At 34.7% G+C, this 20,645-nt stretch overlaps 1 protein-coding gene across 1 annotated transcript in view; it reads right to left on the bottom strand.

Annotated features, from left to right (window-relative positions):
* Positions 1-5,697: 5,697 nt before the first annotated feature.
* LOC123529197 (plexin-A1-like) overlaps positions 5,698-20,645 on the bottom strand; it is a 175,504-nt gene continuing 160,556 nt past the window's right edge. The window contains exons 33-40 of the mRNA XM_053520997.1: positions 20,252-20,502; positions 16,895-16,978; positions 16,587-16,747; positions 16,121-16,268; positions 13,763-13,927; positions 13,131-13,148; positions 11,414-11,488; positions 5,698-9,556 (exon numbers count right to left, since the gene is read on the bottom strand). Coding sequence (XP_053376972.1) covers positions 9,440-9,556; positions 11,414-11,488; positions 13,131-13,148; positions 13,763-13,927; positions 16,121-16,268; positions 16,587-16,747; positions 16,895-16,978; positions 20,252-20,502 — 1,019 coding nt within the window. The 3' untranslated portion in view covers positions 5,698-9,439. The remainder of the gene's footprint in view (positions 9,557-11,413; positions 11,489-13,130; positions 13,149-13,762; positions 13,928-16,120; positions 16,269-16,586; positions 16,748-16,894; positions 16,979-20,251; positions 20,503-20,645) is intronic.

The following is a 20,645-nucleotide window of genomic DNA, read 5'->3' as shown; positions in this document are numbered from 1 at the left end:
AAGACATAAAGGGTCATCTACTCTGTAAGTCCTATCACCCTGTGAAGTTTGAAGGTTCTAGGTCAAATAGTTCTCAAGCTATTGACCGGAAATGGATTTCCATGTTCTGTCTGCTGCAACCTTGACCCTTAATAAAGTGACCCAAAATCAATAGGAATCATCTACTCTGCATGTCCAATCATCCTATGAAGTTTCAACATTCTTGGTCAAGTGGTTCTCAAGTTATTGATCCGATATAGTTTTCCATGTTCAAGCCCCTGTTACCTTGACCTTTAACAGAGATACCCCAAAAACAATAGGGGTCATCTACTCTGCATGTCCAATCATCTTATGAAGTTTCAACATTCTGGGTCAAGTGGTTCTCAAGTTATTGATCAGAAATGACTTTCCATGTTCAAGTCCCTGTGACCTTGACCTTTATCAGAGTGACTCCAAAATCAATAGGGGTCATCTACTCTGCATGTCCAATCATCCTATGAAGTTTCAACATTCTGGGTCAACTGGTTCTCATCTTATTGATTGGAAAGAGTTTTCTATGTTAAGGCCCCTGTGACCTTGACCTTTGACGGAGTGACCCCAAAAACATTTGGGGTCATCTACTCTGTAAGTCCTATCACCCTATAAAGTTTGAAGGTTCTAGGTCAAATAGTTCTCAAATTATTGACCGAAAATGAATTTCCATGTTCTGTACGCTGTGACCTTGACCTCTAATAGAGTGACCACAAAATCAATAGGAATCATCTACTCTGCATGTCCAATCATCCTATGAAGTTTCAACATTCTGGGTCAAGTGGTTCTCATGTTATTGATCGGAAATGGTTTTCAATGTTCCGACCTCTGTGACCTAGACCTTTAAAAAAGTGACCCCAAAAACAATAGGGGTCATCTACTCTGCATGACCAATCATCCTATGAAGTTTCAACATTCTGGGTCAAGTGGTTCTCAAGTTATTGATCGGAAATGGTTTTCCATGTTCAGGCTCCTGTGACCTTGACCTTTGATGGAGTGACCCCAAAAACAATAGCAGTCGTCTACTCCATAAGCCCTACCATCCTATGAAGTTTGAAGGTTCTAGGTCAAATGGTCCACCAGTTATTGACTGGAAATGAAGTGTGACGTACGGACGGACGGACAGGGCAAAAACAATATGATGTTTTTGGGGTCATCTACTCTGTAAGTCCTATCACCTTATGAAATTTGAAGGTTCTAGGTCAAATAGTTCTCAAATTATTGACCGAAAATGAATTTCCATGTTCTGTCCACTGTGACCTTGACCTCTAATGGAGTGACCACAAAATCAATAGGAATCATCTACTCTGCATGTCCGATCATCCTATGAAGTTTCAACATTCTTGGTCAAGTGGTTCTCATGTCATTGATCGTAAATGGTTTTCCATGTTCCGGCTCCTGTTACCTAGACCTTTAACAAAGTGACCCCAAAAACAATAGGGGTCATCTAATCTGCATGACCAATCATCCTATGAAGTTTCAACATTCTGGGTCAAGTGGTTCTTAAGTTATTGATCAGAAATGGTTTTCCATGTTCAGGCTCCTGTGACCTTGACCTTTGATGGAGTGACCCCAAAAACAATAGCAGCCGTCTACTCCATAAGCCCTACCATCCTATGAAGTTTGAAGGTTCTAGGTCAAATGGTTCTCCAGTTATTGACTGGAAATGAAGTGTGACGTACGGACGGACAGGCAAAAACAATATGTCTCCCCCAGAGGGTGTGGTGGGGTGGGGAGACATAACTAGAGCTATCACTAAAGGTGATGAATGTACCCCCCACATGCACTGACACAGTACATTGCAATTTTACGCACACAAGATTGCATAATTTATGTGGACTGTATGTATACAGTATAGTAACAAAAAACAAAGTCCCATAACTATGCAGAATATTTATCTAAAAGAACGTAACATGCACCATGCACAACTAGGGTTGGTACTGATCACTTGTGTGAAGTTTCATCAGATTGTGTGCAAGGGTTTGGAAGATTAGGCACGCACAAGATTGCATATTATGCAGACTGTATGTACATAGTATGTTAACAAGAAACAAAGTCCCATAACTCTGCAATTTTTGTTGTTGAAAGAACCTAACATGCCCCATGCACAACTACTGTTGTTACTGATCACTTGTGTGAAGTGTCATTAAATTGTGTCAAGAGGATGAGGAGAGATGGTGCGCACAAGATTGTGTCTGTGTATATAGTATAGTAACAAAAAACTAAGTCCCGTAACTCTGCAATTTTTTTTTCTGAAAAAACCTAACATGCTCCATGCACAACTACTGTTGTTACTAATCACTTGTGTGAAGTTTCATTAAATTGTGTCAAGGGGATGAGGAGAGATGGTGCGCACAAGATTGTGTTTATGTATATAGTATAGTAACAAAAAACAAAGTCCCGTAACTCTGCATTTTTTTTTCTGAAAGAACCTAACATGCTCCATGCACAGCTACTGTTGTTACTGATCACTTGTGTGAAGTTTCATTAAATTGTGTCAAGGGGATGAGGAGAGATAGTGCGCACAAGATTGTGTCTATGTATATAGTATAGTAACAAAAAACAAAGTCCCGTAACTCTGCATTTTTTTTTTCTGAAAGAACCTAACATACCCATGCACAACTACTATTGTTACTGATCACTTGTGTGAAGTTTCATTAAATTGTGTCAAGGGGATGAGGAGAGATGGTGCGCACAAGATTTTGTCTACGGACAGACAGACGGACGGACAGACAACCTGAAACCAGTATAACCCACTTACAACTTTGTTGTCCAGGGGTACAATTAACTCTTTCACTTGATGTGGAGTACATATCCAGTTTCAATATTGTATGTCATGCAGATATAATAAAGGAAGACTAGTTTGATTTAATATTTTATTTATATAATCTTGCGTCAGTGCATATTTCATTACAAATGTTTTCTATAGGCAACAGACAGGATGATGATGTGCATTCAAACAATAAATTTTCTCTCAACACATAAATATACTATGTATACTTTAACATACAAAAACAATTGCCATTATAAAACTCATTACAAAACTGACTTTTTTACAATAATTTCTAATGTACTAAGTGACAGTAATGTTTTTTCCCTTTTTACAAAAGAGGCATTCATTTTCTGTTTCTTTTTTCTACAAATACGGTACATGTAGTTTTAATTGATATATATGAAAATTGTGCTTTCTTCCTTAAATTTAACAAATTACTTTAAGGTATTAGATCACTAATAGAGAACCTCCTTTTTGAAGAGTATTCAATTCCTACCATAAGCCTACTTTTCCTGCAATTCTTAGGGGTGTGTAGGTTCAAGCCCTACTGGGACCAATTTTTTCTTCTTCTTATTTTCCTTTTTTTCTAGTAAGTTTTTACTTCTTTCAAGACTTATGACTGATTTCTTGTACAAAAATGGAAAAAGATGAATCTTATAAGCGATTTCTTGGTGTTAGAAGTGAATTTACTACTTAAACAGAAGGAGTAGAGTTACACATCTTTAAAAATATTGAGTTACATGCGGTGAAAGTTCTCTATTTTGCTTTCACTCTTAGATTATATATTGTGGAAGAAATTTAGGTAGGTTTTACTTCTACCCTAAGGTTATTTTTTAATGCAGTAAGCAAAATTCAAAACAGAAACACAGCATTCGACCTTATTTTTTCAATGTTGAAGTATGAATTCTGTCTCATTAAATCCGTTTACTTGAGGCACCATAGAAAAAAATGATATTTACATTCTTATTTTGTGTTTAATAATTGTTTACCAATAGTTTGATGTTTCTTTTATTAAAATTAATGGTAAAATCAGTTCTCTGCAAACGTTTTGGATAGTGGCCACCACTTTGAAATTTGTTTCTACTTGAGCTTGAGGAGATACCACAAGTTATACAAAATTTATAAAAAACAGCACGGAAAAAGTTGTTTAAAAATTGCAAAATAGTGCAAAACACGGTTACCTTTCAGAATATACCAAGCAAAGGCTATTTTGAAAACATTACTATTAGTGATCTAATACCTTAATGAGATGTAACGGAATTAGATTTCAGAACCAGCACAAAAAGTTCTGCCATATCAGATTTTCTAATGATTTTTGTTAATTCTTAAAATAATGTTTTCTTTTCTTTGGTGTTTATAATGGCCTTGTGATAACTTTACTTATCCCTAATCAAATCTCAGACAGAAGTCAAAGTTGTAGCGCAAATTTAGTTTTAAGCTTAGGCTAAACCTCAAAAATTAATTGTGTCTCTGGTCACCTTAGCAGTTGCAAAAATATGCTTTCTAACAAAATAAAGTTCAAAATAACTTGTAATAATGGTTTGAGATTTGAGACAAACCTGCATTATCTAACTCCTTCAAAAAATGAGCACATGGCATTTATAAAATATTCCCTAACAAAATTTATCTAAATATTTTTGTAAAAAATATTTTTGCTTACAAGTAAGATACAAAGCATCCTGAGACACCAGCGACTGTCTTTATGTATCCTAGTCGTAAAATAAAACACTTTTCCAAAATCTCCCTCAATAGTGTGAAAAGAGATTTTTATTATCTACCTTTGTACATTAATCTCTTATGCATATTGCACATATATATGTAATAAAAACATTTACCCAGGTGAAAAATGTACATGTACATATAATATAACAGATTAACAATATACTCTCAATTTCATTTTGCATATATACTAGGAAAAGAATGAATTTTAAATCATTTCGATTTAGGTGATTTCACATATACAGAATAATAAATCTTAAATATTGTTTCGGTTAGTTTTATTTGAGCTTTAACTTCTTAATTATATTGTTGGGATATATAGTAGTATTCATTTTTTAATGCGTAGCAAATTCAAACGAAAACAGTGCCATAATAAGTATGATTTGTCTCATTAAATCCGTACTACAATAGCAAAAAATGTACATTCTTATGGTTTTATACTTTCCATAGTTTGTGTCATTAATAATTATGAAAATATTTAACTATTGCACATTGTTTTTTAGCTTATGAGATGATACCAAAATTAAACGAATTTATAATAAACAGCACGGCAAAGTTTTTAAATATTCAAGATAGTCCCAAAACACGGTACGCTTTGATTACCGCAAGGCCATTTTGAAAACATTCTATTAGGGTTACTTAGAAATGTACGGTTGTTAAAAGCAAAAAGGCCAGACTAGATTTTCAATGATTTTTGAATTCATTAAAAAAGTCTTTTCTCTTGGTGTTTATAAGGCTGTAAACTATATGTCCCTAATCAAATCGACAAAGTCAATTGTACCAATTTGGGTTTTAAGTTTTAAAAAAAATTTACAATTGTTTGTCACCTACATCAAAAAAGCTCAAAAAATAAAGTCAAAAATGTAATACATGTTTAGACTTTGAACAAACCTGCTATTAATCCTGCATGAGCCCAGGTATTATATAATTTCCTAGTTATTAAATATTTATTGTAATAAACATTTTTGCAAACGTAGTATCAAGATGCCCTGCACACAGCATGCTATTTCCTAGTTAAATAAAACACTTTTAACAATTAACTAATATTGAAAAGGTTTTATTCTGCTTAGAATTAATACTCTATGCCATATGAACTTATTTTGTAAAAAATACATTTTACCGTGAAAATGTAATGATTTCATATAATATCAACGATTATCAATATTCAATATTCATATTCTTCCATCCTAATATATACAAATATTTACATGGAATCAATACAGCACAGAAATTAAATATTAATGACACACATATATTCCCTTTTTAATGTGCCCAATGGGGCATTTATAAGGCCCTATAACATTTTTAGTATATATGAATTATAAATCTAACTTCTAATGAATGAATTTTAGCAACTATAGCATTACCATAGTGCTGGTATCCACTTACAATTAACTTTAAAAAAATACTTCTTTTTAAAAAGAAAACATTATGTTCCTTTATTAAAGCTAGGGTATTAACTAGGGAATATACGGTAGTCATTATTCCACAGAAAGCAGCATGTGTACTTTTAACAGTCTCTGCATTACAATTATAACCCTACAATTATTCAACATTTTCTTATTTCTGCATAGCGAATCTCTATTTAGCACTGTCATTAGGCTTAAAAAACAAACTATTTGTTTCTGATTAGATACTTTAGTCAACAAACCATGTTTTTTAATAACGCAAGTCCAAAAGGAAAAGTTCACCTGATAGAAAAATGTTGTTTTTTTTATCTGCATTACTAAGACTGTATACCAGTTTAAAAATGTATCAATCACAGCCTGAAAGGACTATTTTATAATCTAAAATCTGTCCTTCTAACTTCAGTACATGTGTCTATGTACCATACAGATGCTTGGGTGTAACAGGCTTATCAGTGATTCAACAAAACAGTGAAAACAGTAGTGTGGCAGGGAGATCTTACATGATCCACAACAGTATCTGGGGGAGATCCAGTAACCAAAAACAAACAGTTTTTCATTTAAAGCCTTACTAAAGTCTAATGTACATTACCACTAGTCCTAACTTTTGAATTTACAAACACTAGAACAAATATTGTTTGTGTAAAATTTCCCCAAAAGTATGTTTTGCAAAATTTTCAAGGTTGCATTTTGCAAATATTTTAGGCGACATTTATGTTAAATTTTATAGACAATCTTACAGTATCAAATTAAATCCATAAAACATTATATATTCAAGAAACACACTGGCTGTATAAGTAAGAAACAGAAAGGAATGCCCTTATTTAAAAAAGAGTTCAGTAAGCAAGCTATCAATAAGTACACATTGTTTACTAAGTGTATTTTAAAACAGCCTGAAAATACTATAAATACTTAAACACATACTTAACACAGTTCAGTAAAACACATATAAAAAAAAATCAATAATACATACAAAAAACTTTGGTTTTTTAAATGAACACATGTTTATATCAATCAACACCTTATAAAGGCTAACTTCAAAAAATGACATGTCTGTTTTTCCTAAAATGAGTTTTAAGACCAAAACTCCAACAAGGAATTCTCTTTGGCCTGTCATTAACCAGTTTCTCTCTTTTTCATGGAACATAAAACACATAACCTCCTGCTAAAAAATGAAAATGTAGCTTCTTTTGTACAGTAAATCTGGTTGAAAAAAAAAAACATTGTGAAAACTGGTATATTCAAAGTTAAAATATGATATCTTTATTAGCTGATGCCTTATTTGAAATAAAATAACCCGGCATACCACAATTCAAGGTAGCTACCTGTCTGTGTACAAGTGTGGATATATAATACTGATGATTTTTTCATGACAATAAGAACAGCATTTCACAGATGTAAATTTTTCACTACGGTATACTATAGTATCGTACAGCTAAAATAATACCTACACAAACACTATATAAAAAATTATGAGTTACAGTATTGAACCACAGAATGATAAACCTGTGTGAGATGTGCATATACAGTATGAAACATAAATACAGTCAGACCTGTATATAAAGATCACCCCTGGGAAATGAAATTATGTGGTCTTTGTTGGAAGAATGATGGTCTTTCAAAACAAGTAAATCTACACCGAGTTAGACAGGAAGAGAAAATAGTGGCCTTAATAAACAGGTTTTATAGTAGTGGCCTTTATTCAGAGGTGATCTTTATCACAGGTTTTACTGTAATCTTAGTCCTACAGAGATCTTTTGGAAAGTGATGGAGATATGAGGTTGTGAAAACTCTCTCTTTGAAGGGAATTGTACAATTAATATTCAATTAAACCACATTAGTTAAACCAATTAGATATATTCATCTTAAAGTACAACCTCAGAAGAGTAAACTCTACAAGAGCAGATTTTTAATTCTTATTAAGTAATGGATTATGTTATTACTGATTCCTTATATAAATTGCTGGTCTGTAGATACAGACTTGTCTATAGTTCAACACTTAATTTTTCTGAGCTGAAGCCAAAAGGGGGAGAAAAATATATGAAAATTTATTTCTGATGTCATGTCATAAAACACTTCTTGATTGTTTTCGACCCATGGGTGATAATTTTTACTATTGACTGGCAGGCCATTCTATTGGTATATCAGTAAATTAAAGTCTCCAAAATAAATAAAAAACAAAAAAACAACTCCAGACAACAAACACATTCCAATGTTCCAAGCAGTGTTTGACACATGGTTTGTTCTTCCGAGGTTGCACTGTAAAGGCAAACTACACAGCTCCACTCATTGTTCTCAGTGTGGACAAAATCATAAATATCACTGTGTTTCCAATTTTCATCTTTTTTACATTTCATACTACAGATGAAACAGCATTGTATTGAAAATGAAAATAATAATGGACCCTTCTTTCCATGTATTTTACTTACTACAAGAAGAATACCTTACTGTGGTGAAGATTTTATACAGTATAGCACATAACCTGCAACATGACAACCTAATAACCATGTCTGCATTTTTTTCCATTGCTTAAAGCAAATTAAATTTCAAATAATTCTGCATAAAATGAAACCAAACTTGTAAATTAACTGGTAAAAATACACCAATATAAGTATAAAATTAATTGCACTTTTTCTACTCTGGAAACATTAGTTTGATTTCAGATCAAATGATAAAAATCTTTTTTCCATGATTGAATAGTTTCTAACTTGGAAATTTTCCTAGACCTCTGACCAAAACACTTGGCAGCAGACATATTAGTATCTGCCTTACACTACTGTGACATGAACACAATAATATTTTACCCTTTTGTATCAGTCTTTGATTGTCCTTTTATTTGCATGTTCAACACAAAAAGTGTTCAATGTTTTAGTACAACTTAGAGAGAAAGTCTTTGACCAATGTCTTGGAAAAAATCACACAGCACAGACCAGTTGTTTCATTAATCTGTTTTCAAAGGGATCAAATTACATAACTATCACATTTCATGTTATACGTTTGTGCATTTAAAGCACGACCGTCATGTGAAACACTTGGCAATTGGGGGGTGGGGGACTAGAGTATATTTTTCATGCTGTAGTAGACACATTTTCATTCTCTAGAGTACCGCACTTAAAATTTTCACACAGTATAAAACTGTTACTATGCATGGTTATGTAAGTCTGTATCACAAAGATGCTTGTTTTGCCGAAAATTATGTACATTTTTCATATCACACAAATGAGCATCTGCCTAACATGATCATCTGAATCATGCAAATGACTGTCAATCAGACAAAGGTCACCTGTAACACACAAATGCTTGCTTTCCATGAAGGTCTTGCAGATGATGGAAAAAATCTGTATTAACACAACTGTTTTCTGCAAAAAACTGGTCTTCTGTATCACTCAAATGCTCAAGTTCCAGAACTTTGTGATCTGTATCACACAAATGCTTAGTTTGTGGTCTGTTTCACACACTATTTGCATTTTCAGATTTGTGTGATATATATATTACACAAATACTTGTTGTTTTTTTCCAGACTTCTGTGATATCACACAAATGCTTGTCTGCCAGGTGTGGGACCTTCCATGGCTGTTATCACAGTACCTAGTTTGGCTGAAAGCTGCATGCGTATGCTGACTGGATCCTGTTCCAAAACTTCCAACAACTGAAAAACAGAACAGGAGAAAAAGTTTCATCAAAACTGATTAATGTCAAATGCAGAATATAATGGTAACATTGCTACTGCTTCACTTGTTTTACAGTCTTCTGGTATCTGGACCCCAAAGGCCATGCAGCAAAAATCAAACAAGAGCATAGGCAACTAGATGGTGATCAGTAACTGTAGCCCCTATACATAAAGGCTATACCATTTTCTGTCAAAGCATTAGATTATTAACTGTGCAACATGTGCTCTACCAATTAAGCTCGAACTTGCAGCCAGTGCTCTACCAATGAAGCTTGAGCTTGCAAACAGAGCTCTATCAATTCAGCTTGAACTTACAGCCAGTGTTCAACCAAGTAAGCTTGAATTTGCAATCAGTGTCCTACCAATTAATCTTGAACTTGCAATCAGTGCTCTACCAATTAAGATCAAACTTGCAATCAGTGCTCTACCAATTAAGCTTGAACTTGCAGCCAGTGTACGACAAATTAAGCTTGAATTTGCAATCAGTGCTTTACCAATTAAGCTTGAACTTACAAACAGTGCTCTATCAATTAAGCCTGAACTTGCAGTCAGTACTCTACCAGTTAAGATTGAACTTGCAATCAATGCTCTACAAATTAAGCTTGAACTTGCAGCTGGTATTCAACCAATTCAGCTTGAACTTGCAATCAGTGCTCTACCAATTAAGCTTGAACTTGCAAACAGTGCTCTACCAATTAAGCTTGAACTTGCAAACAGTGTTCTACCAATTCAGCTTGAGCTTGCAACACAGTGCTCTACCAATTCAGCTTAAACTTGCAAACTGTGCTCTACCAATTCAGCTTGAACTTGCAACACAGTGCTCTACCAGTTCAGCTTGAACTTGCAAACAGTGCTCTATCAATTAAGCTTGAACTTGCAAACAGTGTTTTACCAATTAAGCTGAACTTGCAAACAGTGCTCTACCAATTAAGGTTGAACTTGCAATCAGTGTTCTACTAATTAAGCTTGAACTTACAATCAGTACCCTACCAATTAAGCTTGAACTTGCAAACAGTGTTCTACCAATTAAGCTAGAACTTGCAATCAGTGTTCTACCAATTTTAAAAGCTTCAACTTGCAATCAATGTTCTACCAATTAAGCTTGAATTTGCAAACAGTACTCTACCAATTAAGCTTGACCTTGCAATCAAGAGTTCCACCAATTAAGCTTGAACTTGCAGTCAGAGCTCTACCAATTAAGATTGAACTTGCAGTCAGTGTTCTACAAATTAAGCTTGAACTTGCAATCAGTGCCCTACCAATTAAGCTTGAACTTGTAACTGGTGTTCAACCAATTAAGCTTGAACTTGCAATCACTGCTTTACCAATTAAGATTGAACTTGCAGTGTTCTACCAATTCAGCTTGAACTTGCAGTGCACTACCAATTAAGCTTGAACTTGCAGCCAGTGATCTTCCAATTAGGATTGAACTTGCAGCCAGTGCTCTACCAATTAAGCTTGAATTTGCAATTAGTGTTTTACCAATTAAGTTTGAACCTGCAGCCAGTGCTCTACCAATTAAGCCTGAACTTTCAATCAGTGTTCCACCAATTAAGCTTGAACTTGCAACCATTTTCTCTACCAATTAAGCTTGAACTTGCAACCATTTCTCTACCAATTAAGCTTGAAATTGCAATCAGTGCTCTACCTATTAAGCTTGAACATGAAGTCAGTGCTCTGCCAATTAAGCTTGAACTGCTTTCTATAATTTACTGATTAAGCTAACCAAGTGGGGGCTCATCATTAAAAAGAATGAAACAGTTCTACTTTTTCTTACTTCCAATATGAAATGGCTACAAAGTTATAGCATGAAACAAAAAAACACTTAAAGCTCACCTCAGTGCTGTACTTGTGTACATATGTATACAGTTCCTTCAATGCACTTGATTTGTACACCTTTCCGGGGTATGCCTGTAATATAAGAATTATTGTTAAATCTTTGGTTTTTGGAAGTTATACAAAAACACAGAATGAACAGACATGTATTTTTTTGTCTCAGAGTTTTTTATTAACGAACCAAACCGTGTCATATTTTTTACCTATTGCGATCATGTTATCAAAAAATGATGTAACAAGGAAAAGATTGCGTAAAAACCTTTTTACAAACAACCCATTGATCATAAAAAAACATGCAATTTTTGTTCTTTGTATGAATAAATGTTTTTATCCACTCTAATTTCAGTGCTCTTTACTGACTGCATATGCTTAATGAGGCAAAATGTCAAATACATAAAACAGAGAATGTCAATGATATATTATATATCAAGTCTATAACTCATTAGTAATAACTTTAGCATTCTGATAAGTCATATTTGCATTAGTATAGTTTTTTATTTTCATAAAAGTGCTTTCCATAGACATAACTAGAAATGTGTCATCTGACCTAGGTACCCCTTGAAATTAACAGTTTGCTGATAAAAGAGTTGTTAAGAAGAATTGAAGGGCCTTGAATTCTGGCCTGTTCAAAAGTATGGTTTTTATTTGTACATGTCATGGGTGAAAGTTTTAACCAATTCTGTCTATCTCTGATGACAAATAGGGTATGACAAACAAAGTTATGGACAAGGGTAAGGCAATGCTCCTCCCTAATTCCACTCTCTTACCCCACCTACTGCTCCTCCCTCTATACAAGACATCGTTCTTCCCTATCCAACCTCCATCTAAGACATTTCTCCTCCACCATCCAACGCCAACAAGGACACTGTCCCTCCCCACCTTAAGACATTGCACCGAACCTATCACACCACAGCCAAGACATTACCCCTCCTCAAAGATACTCCTTACTCCTGCACCCACCCCGCCCCCCTCTGCCCAACATAGCCCACATAGTCCAATCATCTTACGGAAATCACAAAGGAGATTTTTATCAGAGTACAGTTTTTCTCAAATCACTAAGTTTGAGTATCCATTAATAATTCTTAATATATGTGGTTTCACAGAGTGTTCCAAACTAATAAAACAGCCATTTTTCAAACAGAAATTTGTGCTTGAAATATTTTCAATTTTATATTTTTTGGTAATTTGATAACATTATTTCATTATAGAAGTAGAGAGTCATGTTACAATATACTGCAGTCAGTCATGCACATCATCTAAAATCACTACTTGATATTCAGGTCATTTAACTGTCCTACTGCTAGAAAACAGGCGTGACTAGAGTATATATAACATGCACATTCAATAAGGAGAAAGTAACTCTTGTTAGTATTCCTTTTTAGCCAAACATCTCACAGTGATTCCCTCCCCTAGCATTTGCATTTAATGTTAGGGGAGGCCACTGCACAAGAGACTGTCATTCAGCTTATGCAGAGTTACATTTTCTTACTAAAATGAACCGAGCATGAATTTGATAAAATGCACTGCAGTTTCATACACATAACCAAGAACTATGTTTAAATGATTCAGCACATTTGAAATATAAATTCTAAGAATGTGATTAACAGAAAGAAACTGCATTATCTCTGCACAATGAGTTTGCACAAAACCATTTAAATGCAGCCATTGCAAAACAAATAACAAACAAAGTTTGTATAAAGCAAGCTTGTAACTTTACCTTCCGATAAACTGCTTTCTGGGAAATTCATTAAAATTGAAAGTTTAATCAGTCAAGACTTACCATATGTGTCTGCAAATTATTTCTCATTTATACCGGAATGAAATTAATTTGAAAATAACTTGAACTCATCACAAAACCCTTTATTACTGGAAAATGTTTTACAAAGCAAAACATCTTACATTTAAAGTGAGCTTGTGTGACTACATTTGTGAAAGATACCATGTTTTGCATTATTCCACATCAAATGAACACTGACAACTTCCCTTTATAAAGCCAGACATATGACCCTTACATAATTATAATACCTTGGTCTATTAAATCAGGAGATCAAAAAGTCTCATTCAAGATCAAAGGCACGACCTCTGGATCTGAGTTCAAATTGTTTCAGAAATAACTGTCATCTTTATAGTTGTGGAAGTTATCAATCTAAGTTTGTCATGTGTGCAAATCTTAAGCATCCGGCAGTAGAACAAAAACCACTGGACAAGTAGCCTTTGAAATTGATTACATTACTGAAACACTTTTTAATTTGATAATTTTGCGTGTGCACATATTTAAAGACAACTATATATAGGAAAGTATGCTTGCTCATTACTGAAATGTGTTAGTAAACAAGCCCATGCACTTACTATGAAATAATTATCATGGCATACCCTCGACACAGCATTCAGGTAACTATTCAAATCCTGGTCGCTTATCGGCTTCATATCGTGTATCTCACGAAAATAACGGTCCACCATCTTGCGGTAATTCGGAATATCCTTGGCAAATAATAATTTGTTTGATGGTGAGTCCTGCAACAAAAATAATATGTTATTTACATGATAAACATGTTATACAGTTGTCCCCCCTGCCATTTTCCTTACATTTCCTATGTAACCTAGGATAGCTGTGCAATATTTTCATCCTCTTGCAACTTCTAGCAATCATTGTTTTACAGTAACTCTAAATTAAGCAACGTAACCACCATCTGCAGACTTACTTAAAATACAACATCATTCTGTTTTCCTTGTACATTTTTGTTTAGTTAATGCTGAATTTTTGTAAACCTGACTGTGAAAAGAAGTTTGAGGCCTACATTTTGACTAATTATCTAGGAAAATCTGGGATCATATATGAAGGTAATATCACAACCTCATCTGATTTCTAACACTCAACATTTGTGTTCAACAGCTCATTTCTTTTTTTGGTTGGGTTTACCGGTAACGTCGCAACAACACAATTATTGGTCATATGGGGGATTTCGAGCTATGATGGTGGAAGAAGACCCCAGGTGCCCCTCCATGCATTATTTCATCACGCATAGGCACCTGGGTAGAATCACCAACCTTCCATAAGCCAGCTGGATGGCTTCCTCACATGAAAAATTCTACGCCCCTAGGATGAGCTGGCTCCAACCCAACATCTGTGGGAGGCAAGTGATTCAGACTCAGTGACCTTAACCACTCAGCCATAGAGGCCATGCTCACCTTTTACAATTTTAGAACAAGATATAGTCAAAATGCATACAGCTGAGCATGTCTTAGTGGCCACTGATATTAAGCAGCCACTTGCCTTAAGAAGCCACTTGCCCTAAGAAGCCAGTCAGCTTCATCCCAAATTTACATCTGTTTCTTATTTCAACCTGCGTTAAGCAGTCATATTGTGTCACTCCCTTGACCGGCTGCTAAATAAAGGTTTGACCGTATTTAAACTACTGTATGTTTCTTGCTGAAGCTTAGTGACTTTATGATGACTTTACGACGACAATACATATATTTCAAGAGAAATAACATTTTGCCAATAACAGAAACATAATGTGGCAAACATAACGTGCCGAAAAGACATGTATTACTTGCATAAAAGAAGCAGTATCATATCTGTAAGTAAAATCTGTAATAAAAGTCTCTCGTAGAAAACTTACATGTTTTTATTGCTAATAAGTCTGCAGCAGAAGACAAGTTAAATGCTGTAGCTAACCCTTTAATTGCACATAAAATGTTCTTGAACATCGACTGAGCAAACACAACCATAAAAGATTCAATAAATCACTCTTGTGTACTTACTGTAAACTGTATTGTTTTTGTGTAACTTATTTTCAGTGTCCATATTTAGCATTGCAAACTTTATGTTACTGTAAACTGGACTGTTATTGTGTTACTTATTTTCAGTGTCCATATTTGGCATTGCAAACTTTATGTTACTGTAAACTGGACTGTTATTGTGTTACTTATTTTCAGTGTCCATATTTGGCATTGCAAACTTTATGTTACTGTAAACTGGACTGTTATTGTGTTACTTATTTTCAGTGTCCATATTTGGCATTGCAAACTTTGTTACTGTAAACTGGATTGTTTTTATGTTACTTATTTTCAGTGTCCATATTTGGCATTACAAACTTTATGTTACTGTAAACTGGATTGTTTAAGTATAACTTATTTTCAGTGTCCATATTTGGCATTGCAAACTTTAACTTATTTTTAATTTCCTTGCTAATGTGTTCACTGTAAACTGTACATTATTTGTTTCTTATATTTTAATGTACTTAATCCACAAAGCAAATAAGACAGTAAAAGCTTTAATAAATCACTTATGTGTAAATTATACATATTTTGCATCTCCTATTTCCTTATTTGGCAAAGAAAATTGGACCACAACATCTTCATTAAAACCACTTCTTCTGTCAGTTGAAATATTTTGCGAAACTTTTATTTCAGAACTTTTTATTGTGCAGCATTATTTACCCAATAAATAAATCATGCCATGCAGCTGGTTATATCATTTTGGCATTTTGAAATTTTGTGGTTCCAGATAAAATGGCCATTCCAAGGGAACACGAGTTCATGGATTACACACTAAAGATAAAATTTCATTTGGTTCAAATTCAGGAGTGTTCTAGTTGCCCCTTGGTTTCATCACAATATAACAGTTACACCATCACAATATTTATTCAGTTAACAGTAAAATCAACTCAAGAAATATAAAACAATAAATGAAATGGTGTATACCTTCCCAAGTCTGTGCTCCGATGTGGAACAACTGTCCATAAATGTCTGAGCAACGACAGACAAGCACGAGTCTACGATCAATGGCTTGTGGATATCAAACACAAAGTCTGGGTTCTTGATAATGTTCACCCAAAATCTCAGTGGCAGACTGTAAACAATATGAAAATGAAACTGAATTATACCGTAAAACAAGAAACAGGACATAAGAAATATGAAATAAGTGTGGTAAAATATATGATTTACCTGCTTTTGTTATGTGAATATTACTAAAATACTGTGTTTCAAAAAGACTACCAAAAATGAAGAAACAAAAATTAAGCCATTAACTGTGCAACAGAACCTAAAAAATTCCTCAGCATCTCAGTTTATTCTGCTTTACACATATGAAAAATGTCATAGATTCCAAAGTCAAATGTCGCTTCAATGAGATAGAATTATAGCAAATATACGAAACTGTATACAGTACCTGTTACATTTCCATGTATGAAGTACGTCAGGATCATGAATTCCATATTTGAATGCCGCTTCGTCGAGATAATCGAACAAGTACTTGATCACAGGGGGCATCATGGGATTCACCGACAAAATTGTGTGAAATAAATCATCTATATACTTTTGCAGCGTACCCTGAAACATTCAATAATGTTATCAAAACATAACCATCCAACAGTAGCTACTTATGCAACTTTTTATTGAAAAAATAAACGAATATATGACACATTAGTATTTATCAAATCAGTTTGCATGTCCTGCAAGAAGGATAGTAATTCATACCTTTGTTGCGAGCAATCGTGGAAGAAAGACCTCCGGTACCATCTTTACACCACCATCTTTGGTCTGTATATCATCATGTTTTACCTGTAATCACATTTAATTCAGTGTCATCTTTAATTTCTCTTTTATCACTGCTCAAATGTTTTTTGTTTTTTTATACATCAATGAACCTTACACAGACATCAAACGCAAAAGAAAGTCATTTCATTATTTCAAACTGAGAAATTAGAATATCACTTGAGGCAAATTGCTTTCTATGAGGAGTAAACTCGCATGCCCTTGATTGGTATACAGCCTATGTATCAAGTTTGTCCTTTTACATTAGCTGGATTAGTATGGTGGTTCTTAACTTTATTTTGTAATTTGATAGATGACGATCAGAAATATGAGCTTTGCCGTCCGATATACTTTTGGAAATGTTCTTGTTGAATAATCATGACTGTAGGGACAACATAAATCTATTTACATTAAAACATCGGCAGAATCCTGATGTATTAGTTGGTACCTGAACCCAAAACCTAGGTACTGCAAAGAATTCTACAGCTGGAACATACATGCGCTATTGCAATTCAAGCATAAAAACATGTAAAAAGCTAATAAAAAATACCATTTATATTGTCCATCAATGTCACTAAATATTCATGAAATGTGTAAGAATGTCAGCACTGCTTGACCACGTTGGCATCATTTCAGTTTTAATTACCGGTATCCATTACTGGGCCATAATATGCTTAGATTGGCCTTGGAACATGCTTATGTAAAAAGGTGTGTTAAGCGTGCACAAGTACAAAAACCTCCATGTTAAATGTTTACCCTCTGTTAAAATACCCCATGAAAACAACAGAAAAACAAGAGGACCATGATGGTCCTGAATCGCTCACCTCTTCCCACATGATCCAGTTTTGAGTATGACGTCGTTTTTTCTATTATTTGACATAGTGACCTAGTTTTTGAGCTCATGTGACCCAGTTTTGAACTTGACCTAGATATTATAAAGATAAAAATTCTGACCAATTTTCATGAAGATCCATTGAAAAATATGGTCTCTAGAGAGGTCACAAGGTTTTTCTATTATTTGACCTATTGACCTAGTTTTTTAAGGCACGTGACCCAGTTTCAAACTTGACCTAGATATCATCAAGGTGAACATTCTGACCAATTTTCATGAAGATCCATTCAAGGGTATGGCCTCTAGAGAGGTCACAAGGTTTTTCTATTTCAAGACCTACTGACCTAGTTTTTGATCACAGTTGACCCAGTTTCAAACTTGACCTAATTATCATCAAGATAAACATTCAGACCAACTTTCATACAGATCCCATGAAAAATATGGCCTTTAGAGAGGTCACAACGTTTTTTCATTATTTGACCTACTGACCTACTTTTTGAAGGCACGTGACCCACTTTCGAACTTGACTTAGATATCATCAAGGTGAACATTCTGACCAATTTTTATGAATATCCATTCACAAGTATGGCCTCTAGAGAGGTCACAAGGTTTTTCTATTTTTAGACCTACTGACCTAGTTTTTGACCGCACATGACCCTGTTTCGAATTTGACCTAGATATCATCAAGATGAACATTCAGACCATCTTTCATGAAGATCCATTGAAAAATATGGCCTTTAGAGAGGTCACAAGGTTTTTCTATTATTTGACCTACTGACCTAGTTTTTGACGGCACGTGACCCACTTTCAAATTTGACCTAGATATCATCAAGATGAACATTCAGACCAACTTTCATACAGATCCCATGGAAAATATGGCCTCTAGTTAGGTCACAAGGTTTCTCTATTATTTGACCTACTGACCTAGTTTTTGATGGCACGTGACCCACTTTCGAACTTGACTTAGATATCATCAAGGTGAACATTCTGACAAATTTTCATGAAGATTTCATGAAATATATGGCCTCTAGAGAGGTCACAAGGTTTTTCTATTTTTAGACCTACTGACCTAGTTTTTGACCGCACGTGACCCAGTTTCGAACTTGACCTAGATATCATCAAAATGACCATTCAGACCAACTTTCACACAGATCCCATGAAAAATATGGCCTTTAGAGAGGTCACAAGGTTTTTCTATTATTTGACCTACTGACCTAGTTTTTGACGGCACGTGACCCAGTTTCGAACTTGACCTAGATATCATCAAGGTGAACGTCCTGACCAATTTTCATGAAGATCTTGTGAAATATATGGCCTCTAGAAAGGTCACAAGGTTTTTCTATTTTTAGACCTACTGACCTAGTTTTTGATGGCACGTGACCCAGTTTCGAACTTGACCTAGAAATCATCAAGATGAACATTCAGACCAACTTTCATACAGATCCCATGAAAAATATGGCCTTTAGAGAGGTCACAAGGTTTTTCTATTATTTGACCTACTGACCTACTTTTTGAAGGCACGTGACCCAGTTTCGAACTTGATCTAGATATCATCAAGGTGAACGTTCTGACCAACTTTCATGAAGATCTTGTGAAATATATGGCCTCTAGAGAGGTCACAAGGTTTTTCTATTTTTAGACCTACTGACCTAGTTTTTGACCGCACGTGACCCAGTTTCAAACTTGACCTAGATATCATCAAGATGAACATTCTGACCAATTTTCATGAAGATCCATTGAAAATTATGGCCTCTAGAGAGGTCACAAGGTTTTTCTATTTTTAGACCTACTGACCTAGTTTTTGATGGCACGTGACCCAGTTTCGAACTTGACCTAGATATCATCAAGATGAACACTCTGACCAACTTTCATAAAGATCCCATGAAAAATGTGACCTCTAGAGTGGTCACAAGCAAAAGTTTACGGACGGACGGACGGACGCACGGATGGATGACGGACGACGGACACCGCGCGATCACAAAAGCTCACCTTGTCACTTTGTGACAGGTGAGCTAAAAACAAGTTATGCTAGAATGGTTTGAACATAGCATTTACTATTGGCAAATATATGCAAAAATAAAATCATTCCGAGTAGCACTCAATCTACAGAAACCCCTTCGGTGAAAGATTTTATCTTAGTCATTCTTCAAATATTCAAGAAATGTGCTAGCAAACAAATAGAAAGTGAGGACTGATTTATAACCTCCAGGAATTTACAAAATACTGTGTAATCATTTCATTTCATTGACATAAAATTTTGTTGTTTCTGTGAAAATGGCTCTATCACGGGGACTTAATTTCATGGATTTTAAATTCTAAAATTCAAAATAATTGGGAATTTTCTTTGTTTGTTGAGGAATAGTTTTGCAGATAAACACAACAATGATATCGACAAGAATTAAGATGAGAACAAATATTCATAATACTGTAAACAACATGATGTATGACTAGATAAGTAAAAGTTTTACCAGGTGAAAGAACTTTGTTCCGGTATCACTTTCTGACCGCAGTATAGGCATGGAAGAATTAACCGACACAACAGATGTGTCCAGTGACCCGTTTGGTGACTTTATAGTCTGATACCTCCGGACAAGAGCACACTCTGACCCATCAAATACCCGATAATGCTGTAACGTGTTGATTTTCTTCCAGCCTTCCCATTTCTGCGTCGAGGTGTCATCGTCTTGCAGAGTTACAGGAATACTCCCCTTTTTCCACTCTGAAATGCCACGAAAATTCTTTTGTTTTATTGATGCCTTAAGTCTAGCAGATTGATAGTTCACATTGCGTTACACAACATACGGAAAAGCCTTCCAAATTCCGTGATGATGTGCTATCTTTTCACAGGGTGGCCATAATATT

This window comes from Mercenaria mercenaria, chromosome 13 (assembly GCF_021730395.1).
Source record: "Mercenaria mercenaria strain notata chromosome 13, MADL_Memer_1, whole genome shotgun sequence".
In the NCBI taxonomy this organism is placed as follows: Eukaryota; Metazoa; Mollusca; class Bivalvia; order Venerida; family Veneridae; genus Mercenaria; species Mercenaria mercenaria.
The sequence above is the reverse complement of the archived record's forward strand: the minus strand, read 5'-3'. Positions and strand labels throughout refer to the sequence as shown.